General features: G+C 41.2%; 1 protein-coding gene across 2 annotated transcripts in view; it reads left to right on the top strand.

The window, feature by feature from the left end:
* The window catches only part of LOC147689146 (Krueppel-like factor 8), a 664854-nt gene that overhangs the window by 348416 nt on the left and 296993 nt on the right, over positions 1-19445 (top strand). For both annotated transcript variants that reach the window (XM_086942040.1, XM_086942041.1), the window contains one exon: positions 16538-16603. In XM_086942040.1, coding sequence (XP_086798166.1) covers positions 16583-16603 — 21 coding nt within the window. In that variant the 5' untranslated portion in view covers positions 16538-16582. The remainder of the gene's footprint in view (positions 1-16537; positions 16604-19445) is intronic.

Here is a 19445-nt window from a genome sequence, read left to right as displayed (position 1 = left end):
AAGGGTAATGGAGAAGGGAAAAGAAGAATAAAAAAGTGTAATAAAATAAAAGGTGTAATAATTAAAACCTAAGGGCCATTGGACTCAACTGCCATTGTTACAAAAAAGGCGCAACAGCAGGATATGAGTAACAGATAACTGCATCTCACATGCTTGAAAAGTCCGGGACTCAATGATCTTTAAACGGTAATCACCACATACATGGGGAAAGAGTAAATATTTAAACAAATTATTAGAAACGGGAGGCCTCATGTCAGAAATATCAACGATCCAGATTTACTCAGTCATTGGAGAAACAGCTGGTCCCTATCTCTCACCTGATTAGTCACATGTGGGTCTAAAAAGAAGTTTCTAAATGAAATGGTCTGAAATTTGCCTTGCTCTAGACAAAAACAAAGCAGATCACAGATTTTATTAATAAAATTACGAGCGATGTTCAGATAGAGTGGTATAACATGCACAGTATCTAAATCATAATACCAATAGAGAATATCTAAGGCCAGTCAGCGATATCCACACTACGAAGTAAGTGGATTCAAAGGCACATGTATAGTGTTCCAACATTATTAATGATCAGTCCTAGCTGTCAAAAACAGAAAGCAAATATCCTAAAAAAGTGAATCTCCCTTCTTTAACACACTTGTAGTGACGAGTTTTTGGGATATAATTCTCAATAAGTCGTTGGTACTATTCAAATCAGTCGGAAATCGGCTAAGAGGCCAAAGATCTATTCGAGAAATTAAAGGAGAAGTCAACATCCCAACAGTAAACAGGCTATTACCATGACATACACAGACACGAGTAGAACCGCTCATGAAAACTAGGCAGTCAGCAAGTTAAGAGTAGAGCAAATTGCGAAGGAGTCGCATTAGTCCAGTTATCAGAGAGTACTCAGCCAATAATTAAAAAAAAAATAGAAAAAAGAGGACCATGAGACGCTACAGGTCATAATATTTTCTGTAAACGATATTCAGTTAGAATGCAACGCTACACACCTGTTAAGTTTATTAGTCTATATGCCAAGCTCAGGTAATCCTTCACTATTATATGACAGTAAACCAACAGGATTAACAGCTGTCTATCCTGGTGTGTATATATAAGACAGAGCAAAAACGAATGTCAGGTGAAAAAAGTCAGTCCTTTTAATAAGGCAATCCCCCATGAAAATACCATTACGTATCTGCTTACCTTAATATATGTGTGGTATAGAAAACCGAAGATAGTAATGACAAGACAACCGACCAGTGTAGCAGCTGCCCGTCCTAGTCACAGTTGCAATTGAGAAAAGAAAGATAAAAATGCTAATTACTATTCAAACAGTCTAGAACATATCTAATATGTTAAGCTTAACCGTGCCACCATCTATTAACAGTCTGGGCACCATATGTCCTGAACTAGAGTACAAATAACCATTGTAAAAATAACCATTCCCCAACCATCTCTTCTAGACCGGAATAACGTTAAAGGGGCACAACTGTAGACACATTCAAAATATCCTGCGTCCCCTACACAGCCCGTGATACGAAAGTATTTTCGCAACGAACGATCGTCCCCAGTTACCTTTGTGCCAAGCAAACTCCTTCATATAGACAGTCCGAAAAACCACGCTATTTCTATTTCCAACCTTAAATAAGCGTATCCGTTCCCATTGTGCACACACCCAGTCACTTGTGTGCTACAGTGTGTACTACACTGAAAACGAATTCACAACTGCACCATCTTAGAAGGGTAAATACTGTTCTCCAATGTAAAGGGTCAGTCCTTCAAGAGCCTCTTGTCCAATACACATTATATAATGTAACATCAAAAATAAAAAGAAATTAAATAAAATAAAGCTGACCACTCCCTTATCAAGATCCGAGTGGGATTGAAAAATTGTATCCCATTGTCATCCTGTGGTCACAGTAATTGCCGTGTATCATCAACAAATTCACCAGTAGCGCGCAAAGAAACAGGGAAGCGGTACCTAATACAAAACCGCCATTCTGTAGTTCCTATAAATATAATGTTCTTGGCAAGGAATATGGAAAGATATGGAGCCATATTGGAGTGGTTACTCAATATCAAGAAAAATCCGGTTAAGTTTCCCGGCACGGCGCAGGGAACCATGTGGCGCCATGTTGGAAAAGTAAAACATGGTAGAGTAATCAGATAAACCCCAGCTTGGCAATAACGAAAAACGATCCCTCCAATTCACACCTGGAATACTCATATATTTCAAAGTGTGAATACTCGTGTATCTCAAAGTTTGGTCCTCAAACAATAAAGGTACTATCTCATATTGTGTGAAACCATAAATAAAAACGAGACTCTAGATAACGTGTTAATACAGCAGCATACCCATACCTTGAAATAATTACAAAGTGAAATCAGCACCCAATATATATAAGTTCACGTGTATACTTCACGAAACAAGATATGAATACTACAACAGAGAAGGAATGGGAAGCATAAAAATAAAGGGATAAGGCAACAAAAAAGAGAGAAGAGAGGAAAAAAGGGGTAGGATAAACATATAAAGAGAAATATAAACAAAAGCACATGATTCTAATCAGATTAAATGGTCTACATATTCAAACAAAAGTATTGCTGAGCCCAGCAAACTTAACACAGTTTATCTTAAAATCAGCTAAAGGAAATCATGCATCTCCCCATCTGTGTTGTGACCCAAGCTGGTTGCCCTCAGACATATCCACTTTGACTTCTTCTGTCGCAGTAATAACTCCCTATTGCCACCTCTCATTGGCACGGGGACATGGTCTATGGCATGAAACCAAAAGGAGAGGTCGTTTGAGTGTTCATTAACATAATGATTGGTGATTGGGTATTTTGTGTCCCTTGTTTTTATGGCACGTCAGTGTTCCTGTATCCTTAGTTTTAAACTTCCGATCGTACTGCCTACGTAAATGATCCCACAACAGCAGCCAATCTTTTACATCTTACGGGTATTGTAACAAAAAACAAGGGTCTTGTTCATTCCCAAGGGACAGACATTACACATCCCAAATGTAAAATAACCTTTCATTTTTGCAGGCAACCGGGTCTGCATAGGTCTAGTGTTGTCACATAACTGGGGCACAGGGTGTTTTTCAAGGACATACTTCTCCTATAGGTGATTGAGGGTCTGTTCTCAGTAGACTCCTTCAATCCTGAGACCTCCATCAAGAGGTGCCAGTGTTTACGAAAGATATTAAATATAGCACTATTATGGGATGTGTATTGTGTGATGAACCTCGCTTTTGAAGTGCTTGTATGGCTGGTCCGGTTTTCCTGCAGTGTGTCGTTCATACTCACATTACTAATCCTGCGTTCTGCTTTGTCCAACGCAGCTTGTACATATACCCTTTTAGTAAATCTACTAATGGTATCCCTGATATGGGTAAAGTTTTCCTCCTCACTACAGTTGCGCCAAATTCTGATCATTTTCCCAAACTGAATGTTGTTTTTCGCAGATGGGGGTTTGCACTGGTCGCGTGCAGTACCACATTACATGAGGTCTCCTTCCTATAGAGTGTGTAATTTATCTGGCCATTTTTTACATAAAACTGAATATCCAAGAAGTTGATATGCTCCCTATGGTGTGTCATGGATAATTTAACATTAAAGGTGTTAGCATTAAGAAAGGCCACATATTGATCTAACTGTTTCACTGATCCAGACCAAAGACAGATCACGTCATCGATGTACCTCCCCCAGTACACAATGTTGTTGGTCCAGGGGAGGCATGTCTGCCCCAAGCATGCTCCCTCTCGAACCACCCCATGAAGAGCCAGACGTACGAGGGAGCAAACTTGGAGCCCATCGCGGTTCGGTGTATTTGTTGGAACCAGCGATTATCGAAAAGAAAGAAATTGTTGGTATGGATAATATCAATCATAGAGACGAACATTTCGTTGTAGTCGTACAATCCTGCATCTTCTCTATCTAGAAAAGAATGTACTGCTCTAATCCCGTACTCTTTTTCTATGCAGGTGCAGAGGTTTTCTACATCAAGGGTGATAAACATTAAATCATCCGACCATTTGAAATCTCTAAATTTCATCAAGATATCCTTACCGTCCCTAACAAACGATGGTAGGTTAGGAACATATTTCTGAATTTTAAGATCAAAAACTGGGACAACTATTTTGTTGGGGATCCCACCCCCGAGATTATAGGTCTTCCCGGCGGAAAACGTCTTCCCTTATGAACCTTAGGTAACACGTAAATACATGGAAAGGATGGACAATCCAACCACAGAAACCTACACTCTTCTTCATTAAGCAAACCAGTCTCTCTCCATTCGGTCAGTTTGGCATTAATCATAGTAGTACTATTGGGACTGGGGTTGTTCATAACTTCCCGATAATGCATTCTCTTGTTAAGTTGTCTAACTTTTTCCTGCATATAATCTGCATGGTTAATAACAAAAATATTTCCGCCCTTGTCGGCTTCTCTCACTGCTATTATGGGTGGCTTTTGAAGTGAATCTCTTAGGGATTTCCAAGTCATACAAGTCGTTTCTGACTTTATCGTGAAAAATGTCAATATTATGGTGGTAAGAATGGGTGGGTTGATAACGAGTAACCACTCCAATATGGAGCCATATCTTTCCAAACGCCTTGCCATGAACATTATATCGGGACTACAGAATGGTGGTTTTGTATTAGGTACCGCTTCCCTGTTTCTTTGCGCGCTACTGGTGTATTCGTTGATACACGTCAATTACCGTGACCACAGGATGACAATGGGATACAATTTTTCAATCCCACTTGGATCTTGATAATGGGGTGATTTTCCCAAACAGTGGTCCAGCTTTATTTTATATTATTTCTTTTTATTTTTGATGTTACATTATATAATGTGTATTGGACAAGAGGCTCTTGAATGACTGACCCTTTACGTGAGAGAACAGTATTTACCCTTCTAAGATGGCGCCGTTGTGAATTCGTTTTCAGTGTAGTACACACTGTAGCGCACACATGACTGGGTGTATGCACCATGGGAAAGGATACGCTTATTTAAGGTTGGTAATAGACATGGCGTGTTTTTTTGGACTGTCTATATGAAGGAGTTTGCTTGGCACAAAGGTAACTGGGGTCGATCGTATGTTGCGAAAATACTTTTGTATCACCGGCTGTGTAGGGGACGCGGGATATTTTGAATGTGTCTAAGGTTGTGCCCCTTTAACGTTAGTACGGTCTAGAAGAGATGGTTGGGGAATGGTTATTTTTACAATGGTTATTTTTACTTTAGTTCGGGACGTATGGTGCCCAGACTGTTAATAGATGGTGGCACGGTTAAGTTTAGCATATTAGATATATTCTAGACTGTTTGAATAGTGAATAGCATTTTTTCTTTCTTTTCTCGATTGCAACTGTGACTAGGACGGGCGGCTGCTACACAGGTCCGTTATCTTGTCATTACTTTCTTCGGTTTTCTATACCACACATATATTAAGGTAAGCAGATGCGTAATGGTATTTTCATGGGGGATTGCCTTATGAAAGGGACTGACTTTTTTCACCTGACATTTGTTTTTGTTCTGTCTTATATATACCAGGATAGACGGCTGTTAATCCTGTTGGTTTACTGTCATATATAAGTGAAGGATTACTTGAGGCTGGAATATAGACTAATAAACTTAACAGGTGTGTAGCATTGCATTCTAACTGAATATCGTTTACAGAAAATATTATGACCTGTAGCGTCTCATGGTCCTCTTTTTTTTTCTATTTTTTTAGAATTATTGGCTGAGTACTCTCTGATACTTGGACTAATGCAACTCCTTCTCAATTTGCTCTACTCTTAACTTGAAATTGAATTACCGGTTTGGTCGGGATTCTAATAAGAGGTACTACATTGCTGACTGCCTAGTATTCATGAGCGGTTCTACTTGTGTCCGTGTATGTCATTGTAATAGCCTGTTTGCTGTTGGGATGTTGACTTCTCCTTTAATTTCTCGAATAGATCTTTGGCCTATTAGCCGATTTCTGACTGATTTGAATAGTACCAACAACTTATTGAGAATTATATCCCAACAACTCGTCACTACAAGCATGTTAAAGAGGTGAGATTCACTTTTATAGGATATTTGCTTTCTGTTTTTGACAGTTAGGACTGATCATTAATAAAGGTGGGACACTATACATGCGCCTTTGCATCGACTTACTTCGTAGTGTGGATATCGCTGACCGACCTTAGATATTCTCTATTGGTATTATGATTTAGATACTGTGCATGTTATACCACTCTGTCTGAACATCGCTCGTAATTTTATTAATAAAATCTGTGACCTGCTTTGTTTTTGTCTAGAAAGAGGCAAATTTCAGACCATTTCATTTAGAAACTTCTTTTCGGACCCACATGTGACTAATAAGGTGAGAGATAGGGACTGGCTGTTTCTCCAATGACTGAGTGAATCTGGAGCATTGTTATTTCTGACATGAAGCCTCCTGTTTCTAATAATTTGTCTAAATATTTACTCTTTCCCCATGTATGTGGTGATTACCGTTTAAAGATCATTGAGTCCCGGACTTTTCAAGCATGTGAGATGCAGTTATCTGTTACTCATATCCTGCTGTTGCGCCTTTTTTGTAACGAGGGCAGTTGAGTCCAATGGCCCTTAGGTTTTATTTTATTACACCTTTTATTTTATTACACTTTTTTATTCTTCGTTTTCCTTCTCCTTACCTTTTCACTTCACCCGCACTTTTGATATTGACTTGTTATATGTTCATAGAATTTGTGTTGGTGCCATATATATTTCTTTTAACCATTTAGAATGTGTGTTTTATAATTGTTTATATTATTGTATCAGAAATGTGGTGTTATATACGTGGTTCATTTCTATGTAAGTTATTATTTGTTAGATGAAGCGAATAGTAAGTCTGTCTGAGACACACATATATATATATGATGTATATTTATGTATTAGTACCAGCTTTGTGCGTATCTCTATATATTTGGCAATACATTTTTTTCCCGTCTCCATTGTCCTTGTTTCTGGTTAAATTTGTCATGTTATTACCATTCATTTGCCTGAAATCTCAATATATGTGTATCAATGTGGTTTTTTATGTACGCAGTATGTATGTGTACATGTTTTATATTTGTATACTTAGTGTGTTTTTATATTTGTACCTTATTTCAGCCCTGACGAAGTTCCAAGTGAACGAATCGCGTTGGCTAAGGTTTTAAAAGATTGAAAAGAATAAAGGAATTTTGGACAAATTTGAAGCTTTCTTGTATTTTCCCATTTGGGGCACTGTCCTTCTCTATATACAATTGGCAGTGTCCAGGTGCATAGAGCTACAATTGGAGTGCGCTATGATGTACTGTAATAACAATAGTTCTGTCTATAGCACTTCATACTTAGTAACCACTGTACATGATAAAACTAGCCATTGCCAAGTAAATGGTAGTCAGGATGCAGGCTGGGCATTGGTGGATGTTTATGTTCCGCACAATCCACATTGTATCACACATGCCCAGAACACTTCCTGCAACATGGCTGCAGTAGTGAACACTTACACATATGTATTGCACAATACACTTGCTTTTTGACTTCTAATAGATCTACTAATTATAATGAAAACCACAATACTTCTCTATTATCAGATGCCAAATACATCATTTCCCCTTATCTTGCACTGCCCGAAAAACAGTACTCAATAGCGGTATTTGCCTTTTACAATCCACTAAATAGCTACAGACTTCCTTCCCACCTCACTTTTCACATAGTCATTGTTAGATTTTCAGATATTTTGGGTGACAATTAATATTGAATGTTTTTATGATGGATTCAATATGCAAATGCTGAATTACTAATATTGCAATTGAGACAAGTGTGCAAAGATTGATGTATTCATAAATTCTTTTAGTAAAATGTTTTTTTTAATATAAGTACGGACATTTGCATGATACTCATTCTGATCCGTTATGCTGTTTGCTGTGTTATTGCATTGTGCGTTTTAATTTTTATAATTGAAAGGTTTTATAATTTTATGTGTGATGCATATCTTTTATGACAGTTTTGTCGATTAAAGAGTTGTTTGACTTTGAAACAAGTTTAATATGATGTACACAAGTGTTTATTAACCCCTTCCATGCTGTTGACGAACCCCAGCCGTCATGCACTACGGTGCTCGTGTGCTGATGACGGCTGGGGTTCGTCACGGCCCGCCCCTGTTCGTGTTGTTTACAGCACACCAGGGGAATCGCGGCCGCATGGAAAGGGTTAATGTAATTTTGTTGTGCCACATTTTACAAACCGCCATATTAGTTAACATGGATGCTTTCCGTTGGTGTTCTGCTGTTCCTTATCCAACTCCCGCTCTTGCCCCTCCCATATCGACCGCTGTGTATCTTCTCTTCAGCATCCTTCCTATTATTTTGCTCATCTCTGGATAGCAATAGTGCAGAAGCTGCTCAATGTTTTCTTAAAAGTGGATAAGTGTCACATGCATTATAATGACGTGTAAACCTCTGACTTGTCTGAAGTGTACCTATTTATTTTGAACATGTCATGAAGAGTGCGTTTTCCTGTAATTTATTATGGGAGCGCTGTGTATAAGAAACCCTGGATATGGGGGTGAGCCGGAAGACTTTCCTGGTCTACTATGGTGCTGTCCAATTTATATCAGAGATTACTTTGCTTTTCTAATTGGGATGCTGTCCTGTTCCTTTATAATTTTGCTGTTTATTTGGGATTTAGGATATTTCTGATTTATGACTACTTTGTACTCTGCATTTGAGCCTACATTGCATTTATTCTGTACCACCTGAATTTTGTAATAAAGCTCTTTTAACTTTTCCTTGATCTAGAACTCCTTTTTTGAATGACCCCAGTTATGTATTTGCTACTCTGCAAAACTACTGATGTGTCTGATGTTGGGGAGGGTGCCTTTTAGTGCAAGATCAACCCTGAAGCAGAATCACCAAAAGTAAATTTTCCGTGATTTGATTTTTGGGATGTCCTGAATTTTTGGGTGTGGGGTTCTGCTCCCACACCATAACACTTATGAACAAACATTGGCAAAGCTATTAGGTATCACCTTTGGAACATATTGGCCAGTATTTTTTGACAATGTTGTACAGCATCCCTGGTGTTGTGCGGCATGGCTAAAGAGTCATAGCATGTCCACCTGCCTCTTTTTGTAGGTGCACGCAGCATGTTTGCACAATTTGTACTTTTTTGTGATCAGAGTTCCATCAGTAAGTAACAACAACAATAAAAGTTGTGGTATCGTGTTTTTTTTTTTGAGGCGTCGGTGGGCGGAAGCAATAAGGGAGATGCGAATGGGGGGAACCAACGCTGAGGGCATGGTTCGGGAAGGAAACAATACAGGTGGGCAAAGCAACATGGAGGAAGCAACAGGGAGTGGGGGAAGCAATTTGGAGGACGCCGGAAGCAACATATGAGAGAGCGGAATGTAGAGCGTGGGTTGGGCAAGAGAAGCACAAAGGCTAAATGGGGAGAGAGCAAAGTGGCACTATGGGGAAGGGAACCACACAAGTGGGAAAGCAATATGGGGAGAAAAGGACACGAGGGCGAGCACAACAAGAAAAGGTGTGGGAGATAAGCATATGTGTGAGAGTGCAACAAGGAGACTGGAAAAGGAGGGAAGAGCAGTACACAAGAAAGACAGCTGAAAAACGTGCATTTTTGTTGAGTCCTTAACTAAAAAGAAAAAGAAGTGCTTCAAACGTGAGCATTGGAAGGACACAAATAAAGCACCCATGCTCCAGGGGAGGGATAAACACAAGAAGAGGAAGTAAAGCCCACACAAACGAAAAGCAAGCAAAAGGGTGACAATAAGGCCAACCAATGGTAAGCAATGCTGGACTCTAAGCACACAGTAGGCCTTTATGCCAACAAACAGCGTGCACTATCTAGTAGGCGAGTCCTAAAAATGTTGTCTTTAGTAGAATTGTTACTTCAAGAGCCTTCTTCTTTTTCCCTCGTCTGCTCCTTGACAGAGTTCTTAACTTTGCGCCCCTCACTCTCTTCAGTTGGCCACATCCCCTGCCCACTTCACCCGTCAGATATCAGGCAGGATGGTGATTGGTTCAGTACTACAACAGCGGGTAGGTCCATCTTCCGTCCCACTGTCCCAGTCTTCTAGCTTCCACGCTCCAACATACTATCACATCATTCACTCTCCGCATTCTAGACACTAGCTCAGATATACAGGGAATGAGAACCCACTGGATACTACACTAGTGCGTGGATTGCACGGCTTTAAGTGGGCCACGTCCCTTCCCATTCTGAGAACCGGTAGTAATTAAAAACCTACATCGAAACGGGTCCCTCTCGGGATTCCCTGTTCATGTCCTTAGTTTTTTTAAAGTCAAAAACACTGATCGATTTCTGACCAATAAAAGTAAGAAATGATGAGGTAACCCACATCAGTGATTTACTTCCTGTTTATATTTTAGATTTACCTAATTTAGCATTCCCTGAGAGTGTTCGCTATTTCCAGGATGTTGGGTTTCTGTATTTTTTTTCTGTGCAACATGCCACTCGCGGACAGTTTATACTTTCAACCGAGTTACCTCCAGGTCTTTGTAAGGGACCACCAATGAGAGGTGTTGAGTTGAGGCTGCAAGTTTCTCTCAGTGCCTATCAGTGGGTCAAAAAGGTGTTCAGAATACATGGTCAGCCAGTCCTCGGCTTTCCTGCAGAGCGCACATGGCAATGGTCATGTATTCCAGTTGCAAGTGTTACTCTGTGCAAATGTGTTGGAAGGAGCTCCACATTTGTCAAAATATTGACAAGGCAAACGTAAAACAAAACGCAGGGGCCTGCAGGTGAGTGGGTGCGTTGAGCGTTCGAGGATGGGGAAAGGAAGGCGATACGAGGACGTGCATTCAGGAGAGAGTGAAAAGAGGGTCCTGAACAGGAACGAAATGCTGTGTAAGACAGCAGAGGGAGTAGAGAAAAAGATCATACATATCAAACACCGAGTGAACATAAGCGAAGTGATTGAGACACTTTAAAGACCACTATCCCCTCCACAGGTCTCAGCAATGTTTAATTCACAGACTCACAATTTCAGAATTTAAATATTTTTAATATTTTGTCAAACTAAATGATTGTTACTTACTTATCTTAAACAGCTAACACCTACTGATAAAGCCAATAGTCCTGGTTGGTTTTAGGAGCAAGTCAGTAGTTGTGTTCTATTTCTGGATGCAATAATAAAGGTCAGAGGCACCACAATACCGGTCTGCAGGCTCACTATGGGAATCACAGAAATTTAGCTTGTGTTTAATCTAAGGGCGTAATTGCATATGCCACACCCCTTTTAGAGACACCCCCCCCCCCCCCCGCTTTTCTCATCCCACTTGAAGCCCTGACTGATTGTGTGCCCTTAGTGTAGCACAGTGTGCCGCCAGACAGTGTGGGAGCCCCAGCGCCTACTTCAGTAATACGGCATGTGCGCAGATGCAATGGCAATCGATTACTTGTTATGAATGGAGTCGCACCCAGATGCAAATAAGGGAACGCCCATTTCTTGAGCCCCACACCCGCCTGCTGCCGCCTCACCCCTTCAGTAATATGGAAGTGCCATGAGGGGGCATAATGCCCCTTTACACCCAGAGTACTATAATAGATGCACCTCGCTGTAATGTTTGTCATTACTACTGTTTTCAGGCACCACCATGTTCTTTACCTAATATGTCCCCTCCCACACAATACATTTATGTATGGCATCCGATTAGTGTTTTTAATACATTAAATAACTAGTTCATAACAAGATGCAAACATTGTTTAAGACTGACAAGATCCGTCGGGGGGCCGAGCTACACCCTGCTTGTTTCAAGGAACTGTACTTCGCCATGTGTTTGCAGCAGCACTTCCGGGTTTGCACCTTGTATTCAGCAGCGCACACCAGCTTCCGATGATGCGCTCTTCCTCCCTCCGGCCACACACTTCATGCCGGCCTCTCTCGCTACGCCCTTTTCAGTACAGAATCTCTAGTGGCTGGAAACGCCCTTCCCAGGGCCGTGAGGCCTGTTTGACTTGCATTCATCATCACTGCATGTCATGCCCCGCGCTGTGACGCAGCCAGATGAGGATGGTGACTAGTTTCGGTACAGAGGCGGCATAGCCCTCGTTTAATATATTACAGCAGTCTCGTGCTTGCTTCATCCAATCAACGCTCTAGAAATACATTGTAGCCCCCACCTTCCTTTCTTCTTCTATAAATATCACGAGCCTGCACACGTTATGTCATCATCGTCAGCGCGTGGGGATTGGTGGGCGGATTCCATTAATTATCTCTCTGGTTCCTCACACGCTATATCTTTAAAGTCCCTACATATAGTTTGTCGGCACCAACTAGAAATGTGGCCTTGGCTGTCCCTTGCCTTGTACAATTCACCTTATTTGTAAACTGAGTCTTTTTTCGGAATTCACTCTAACATTACCCCCTTGGTGGGGGTATGATGGAATATCTCTTTATTACAACAGCTTTCTTTATTTCTTTGGGTTTCAGGAGATCAAAGGTCAGTTTAAGACGGTGAATTCTTAACTTGAGTTGATAGCTTCACATTATCATGGGCAAAATGCTTCAGGCCAGGGATTTCCGACTCTGTGGCACTGAGGTTTGGTAGTTTAGTATAGGGGATTTTATAAATATGGATATTGATGTGTTTATTGACAAAAATGAACTATTATCCTTATTATTAGAAATACCCCTCGCAAACTCCACATCTACAGTGACACGCAAGTATTTAGTCAGGCAGACCCTGTGACCTAGGCCCGGAATCGCTGATTGGTAGGCCACAGAGGCCACACGTGGGAGAGAACATAGCTGACAGGCAAACACTTGGGCAGGAAACACTTGGTCAGTCCCATAGATAGGTGCAGTGACATCACAATGGTAAGGGGAGATTGTCCCCAATAAAGTACACATGTTCTGAGAGGTTACGCATGCTTCAAAAAAATCCATAAAGTCAGGTGCCACATGAGTTAGGCACACATAGCCAATCGGGACCCACCACACGTAGTAGTCTCGCGCTCCGTACGCCAGATATCTGAATACATTCACCACTGGCCACACTGCGCAAGGTCAAGACCCACCTGTGGTAACGTTTGATCATTAATGTATGACTGTAAGCCAGCAACCAACATTCCTCACTATATATTGTGCGCCGGATACATTTATGGCTTGATGTAAAAATGTATAAAAGACTAATGCAAACCCTATGTAAATCGAGACAGTCCTTGGACCTCGAGCCTGTAACTGTTCTCCCAGGCGCAATGTTTAATTAAACAAAACTGTTCCTGTTTTGTCAATTGCCTCTTCTCTTATATTTTTTATTAAGGAATTTGAATCTAAGCAACAGTTTCATTGATTGGATTCAAAACCACAAGTACCAGAATGCATAATGGAAGACTGGATACTTGAGTCCTTGATGAATATGGCATCGTCAGGTAGCCTTAAAGATGCTGTTACTAAATATTCATCTTGCACTTGGTACTTATCTACTGCATCCAGCTCTCTTGGCCTATAATTTCTTCAGATTGGAAAACCCATCCTTCTGAAGGAATTCTGCGAGAAATCCCATTGTCTTCAGCCCCCTGCTGATTTGTGTGTGCATATTGTATTAATTGATTTATCGAGAAGCACAAGGGGCTCTACAAGATCTACATAGTGAATCAATGTCAAGCTTTCGTTTTGGCCAGTTAATTTGAATGGATGAGTTTAACAGGCTATTGTACGTCCAGCCGTTGTAGGGGTTGAGAGCGAGGGAGGTTTGTTTCCAACAATAGGATGGCAAGCAGTTTGTTGGGGACTCTTTAGCTGGTTTTTGAACGGTTGCTTTGAGGGTGATCTTCTGCACTTGGAGAGGTACAGAATTTGGCAAAGGAAATATCCTATCCAGTGCTTCTTTTGTAAAAGAATAAATGCTGGTATCCATATTTTTCTGAGATGCCCGCCGATATTGGGGTTGCTGAGTGCCAAGGCTGTGTAGTCTTGATTCTAACTCATACCTCTTCAATCCATCATCAGAAACACCCTGCCCCAGGATCTTACTCTTGTGGTTTCTTTTACCTCCCTGCTTCACACCTTTGTCACTGTTTTCCATCATTCTCTTCCTCCTTTTATTATTTTTCTGCATTTCTCTCTCTCTCTCTCTCTCTCTCTCTCTCTCTCTCTCTCTCTCTCTCTAGCTCTATCTCTCTCTGTCCCTCTCTCTGTCCCTCTCTCTCTCTCTCTCTAGCTCTCTCTCTGTCCCTCTCTCTCTCTCTCATTCTCTGTCTCTCTCTCTTTCTCTTTCTCTCTCTCTCTCTCTCTCTCTCTCTCTAGCTCTATCTCTCTCTGTCCCTCTCTCTCTGTCTCTCTCTCTCTCTCTCTCTGTCCCTCTCTCTGTCCCTCTCTCTCTCTCTCTCTCTGTCCGTCTCTCTCTGTCCCTCTCCCTCTCTTGGTCAAACTCAAATAAGTTCTGGTCCCTAAAAAAAGAGTGCTGGTAGGCCCCACCTACAACCACCCGCTCAAATTAAGCACGGGACCTACCATAATATTATAGCGGAAATATTGAGGACAAAATATTAACAAGGTAAGTGCGTATGGATAAGAATAGGTTTCAGTTTTCACTTCACATGTATGTGCCTTTCTGATATCTACAAAGTACGTAAATGTGGAGTTATGGATAGTAAATCTGTACTTATCTATATGCCCTTGACTCCTCAATCTCTTGGTTCCTCGATATTTTGCGTACAATAGTATGGTAGGATGACATTTCGTATTCCATATTCCAGACTACAGGCCATGGAGCAAGGAGCAGTGAACGGGTACCCACATGTTGAAGGGCTGGAGTCTGAATGCTATACAGGGTGGCGTGAAGGTGGCATGGAGTATATGAATTTCAGTGCTTGCGGGGCTGGTGGACGTAGCAGGTAAAGTTTTAGGGACGATGCGAGGGAAAGCTGCCCTGAGCAGCCTTGAAGACCATGGTTTCAGTATTGGTAGACAGTCAACGATTGTGGTGATGGGAGGTCAGTTTTTGGGTAGGTTGGCAAGGCTACAGATGGGAAAGTTAATGAATTTGTCTAGCGAGTAAAAGGAACAGAGTGGTAGACCCTACAAGCGTTGATTTTATTCACAACTGGTAGAGTGGTTAAGGCCTTGGCTGATTCCAAATTGATGAAGGGGCGGATTTTGCATGTTGAGTGTTTGAAGCCTGTCTTCGTTGCAATGGTGGATATGAACAACCTCAGAAGAATGCTGGAGTTGGAGGATGCAGAGGTTTGTGGCAGAGGGAAACGAAGTTAGTTTCTGGAAAGTCATTGATTAGGTTAGGTAGGTCGATGTGGTGGAAGCTGGGAAATATGTTTATAGTTTTGGAGGAGTTCAGCCTGGCAGAGTGGGGTGCTTGCCTGTGTCACAGTATTTCAAGGTGGTGTGAGAGGAACAGTGGTGCAAATGAGGAAACAATTTGGGCATCTGAGTATCATCAGAAGCAGTGGGAATAGGCAAAGGAGGCGATGTTGTCACCAAGGGATAGAGGGAGAAGTAGAACCAGGATAATGTCCTGAGGGACCTCAAAGTATAGAGGAGTGGCAGCCAAGAGCAGGGACCAGGAGGCAGGCCATGATCTTTGAGAGAGGAAAGATGAGAATCAGTCAAGGACTGATCAGGTGATAACTGAAGGAGGCAAGGGTTGCTAGCATTATGGGTGATGGTCTGCAGCAAACAGAGAGGCAGGCTTCAAAGAGTCATAGTTGGCATAAGTGAAAAGACAAACGCTTTAATTCTTATGACATCACCACATATTTGCCTTGAGCCCTTCAACTGCCTCCTGACTGGCTCACTCAGGGCTCTCCAAAGTCGGTCATGGAGGGCATATCAATGCCAGATTTTTAGCATATCCCTATTTAGATAAATGTAGTTATCTTAAAATCTGGCATGGATCCAGCCCTCCAAGACCAACTTTGGAGAACCCAGGGCTAGCGGAACGGCAAAAGTGTAAACTAGGGAACAAAAGCAGTAATTCACTTTCTTTTATGGACACAGCCTCTATGACCACTTAGACCAGGAGTAGCTGGGTAGTGCTAGGTACCCATGACTAGTAAAGGGTAGCAGCTGCTACCCATGGCTAATGCCAACTGACAGCCACTGGGACAGGGTGAATGGGACACGCAACTTTATTCTTACTGGAATACGTTCCTACAACTAATAAAATAAAAAGTATGCATTTTGCTTTTTAGGTGTGACTTTCATTTTTTTATTTTTTGTATCATGACCAAAAATTACGTAATGTAACAAAATGTACGGTCTATTTCATTTTCGAGTCCAGTGTTATTCCTGCTCAGATGATTGTGTAATTCCCTGAAAGCATAGAAAAAAAATTGTTTTTTTAAACAAAAAACGTGTGCTTTGAATTTCAATTTGTTAAAAATTATCTATATTGATTTACACGTAAACAAAATAAAAAAATATATATTACAGTCCACGTCAAACGTGATGGGGACAAAATAATGGACAGACAGTGAAGACTTCTTAATTTATTCTGTTATTAAAGTAATTTATTTTAAAATTTTGCAGGACCGAAGCAATGACTTGAAGATAAACAAGAACTAGAGATTCAGAATGAACAAAGGGAGTGAAATGGTGAGTTTAAAAAAAAAAAAATTGTGCTGCGCCTGCGCTGCTGCCATAAGGACTCCTGATGTTCACGATTAGTCTATGAGCATAGTGAATTCTGCTGTATTTATTTTTGAGAAAAAAAACTGATGGCATTATCGTATAGAGCTTTCTGAGAATGATTGAAATGATGCAGTTTTTCTTGGTCTAAGACACATTCCTCTCTTGTTGGTGGCCACATGAAAGAGTTCTGCATTTCAGGCATTTAAAGGGCAATGTTGCAAAATAAACTATGATGCAACTGCTGTGTGATGGAAGTGTTTGTTTTCTGGGCTAGTGGTCAAGGTTTATTCATGTTTGTTTCTAACTTCAAAGAGCAACAGGTCACAACTATTCACATTTAGTTCAAACTATGAGAAGGACTTTCATCTGTGTAGCTGGTGTGTGAGTGTGAGTGATCTGCTCAGAACTTTAAAGAAAGTGCAGTTCAGAGTAGCGAGGATGTAAAAATGGTGGACTGGAATGCAACCCAAGAAATGATCAGTCACTGAATAACTCCAGGATTGCACTCACAACTTTATTTTTCTTGGTGGTTACAGTTGTGGTTGCGTCTGTGGTTCCTAGTATTGTGGCAGATCTTGTTGCTGCTGTGGTTCCTACCGTTGTGTCAGTTTTAGTTGCTGATGTTTCCTTGCTGCTGTTACAACTTTGCACACTGATGTCCCTCGCTGGCACCCGTTGCTGCAGTTGTCGCCCTCAAGGTGACCGCTATATTCACTGCTGTGGCCCTGAGGTGGTTACCGCTGTGGTTGCTGCTGCGGTCCCTTGCGATGCTGGCCGCTGCTGTTGTGGTGGTCTCTGCCATTTGTGACAGCTGTGTTCAGTGACTGTTACTGCAGTTGCAGCAGCTGTAGTTGCAGCCACCGGTATGGCTTTGGTTGCTTCCGAGGTCCCGGTTGCGGTGCTAGCTGTTGCTTCTGTAGTCCCCGCTGTGGGTGCACATCAACATCTAAAGCCTATAATGTGATTATGGACTATTTTTTTGGTCCTCCTCACCAAAATGTGTAACTGCTCAATCAACAGTCAAATCCTCCCTCTGTATTCCCTGCATGCTCTTTTTTGCTGTTCTATCAGCTCTGGGACACAGCTGTCTCTAGTCTGTCCTAAAATTGGCTATAACAGGAGCCTCACTGTAAACATCTGGGATATAGAAGTGGTCTAAATTGGATAGGGGTTAAAACACTTTACATGTGAGCTTGGAGAGGTGTTTTTAGGTAAAGCTTGAGTTAAGACAGTGGTCCACAGAAACTTTTAAGACCACTAAAGGCAGACTATTTCTTTTTATAGATGTGTACGATCCTCCATAGTGGTCACAATTAAATGGACTTTGTTTTCTGCTTTTGAGTGAGAAATTGTGGATCTTGCGCCTGGAAAATGTATCAAATGGTATGAAGTTACCCAGTCACATTGTTAAGGCTACAAGGAGGATATTGGCATTTCACCACAAAACCTTTTTTGAAAAAGGCAGAATATTGAGCTTACTACATTGTTTAGTGTCTCCCAAATGTATCCTCATCTTTATTTCCCCCCTATACAGTGCTTATCATACCCCATCTCTACACCTCTGGTCATGAATTCACTATCAATGGTTTCAGCATAAATCCTAGATATAAATCTGATTATCACAAATATATTCTACAATAAAGACCTTCAAGCATTACTTTAAAACTCTGTTCAACTTGAGTTCTCTATTTCCCTTACTCCTAGTTCTGCAAAGTTATGACCAACATCAATTCTTTGACATTTAGAGTCCCTCACAGTTCTGCCCACCACCAATTCTCCACAGATTTGACCATTGTGAAAAATGTGTCTTTCCGCACATACATTATGCATAGTTCTCTCATGAACTTTACAGTTTCTGCATGCCATGAATGTCCACCGTGTATAACCTGCGTTCCTGGCCACAATGGATTCTACAAAGCTCTGTCACCATTAGTTTCACACTTCTTTTTTTCCAAATTCATACTCCACAAGACTTTTCTTTTTATTTAAAAAAAACACATTTTATTAAGTTTTCCTATCAAGGCAAGACAAAATTGCAATACCACACGACATGGTAAACATATAGAACTAACAAGGCGCAGGGTTCACTGCTCAAATTATACCCGCCCACTAATAGCCCAAAGGGTTCCTGAATAAAGAAGGAGGCGAGTCTCAAAGTAAAGCCAAAGGCCGTGCCAGTAGTTGGGACCACCATATGTTCGAATCTCTTCATTCAGGCTAGATCTACAAGCCTCGGGATGCTCAATGGGAATGCCTCTATAGTCCGCCCAGCGCTGCCAAATTTTTACGTATTTTTGGGGGCAACATGACTTTTCTACTTTCATGCTTTTATCTTTTGTGGTCAACCCAATGGCGGGAATTCACAACTGAATGAAAACACATACACCATAGCTGTATTTGTGGTGATTCTAGTCACTGGAGGAGATATTGCCTCTGAAAGAGAAAGAAAAGCGTGTGGGTAATACAGGTTATGAAATTAGATCAGACTTGAGAAGACTTTTGCATTTCTGCTGTGACAATTCAAGAGGCAAGTTGAGCGTGCACGGCATCTTCCAAGGCTAGATAATAAGATTCTGTGGGCAATACAAGACCAGTGTCGGACAAACGCAGATATCTGCGAGACTGCGTAAACAACAGTTTGCGTTGAAGATCCAGAGGACTTTTTTGAAGGAGACACTTATGAATGAGGGAGAAACATCTGGAGGGGGTGTGTGCGTTAAACGTCGGCAAGCAAACGGAATGCTCTGCGTCTGGTGACCACTGAGACTCTGATATTCATAGTAATCCTCAGCGTAAAGTCAAGCTA

Source organism: Lissotriton vulgaris, chromosome 10, assembly GCF_964263255.1.
Source record: "Lissotriton vulgaris chromosome 10, aLisVul1.2, whole genome shotgun sequence".
Lineage (NCBI taxonomy): Eukaryota > Metazoa > Chordata > Amphibia > Caudata > Salamandridae > Lissotriton > Lissotriton vulgaris.
This window is presented reverse-complemented; position numbering and strand designations above follow the sequence as displayed.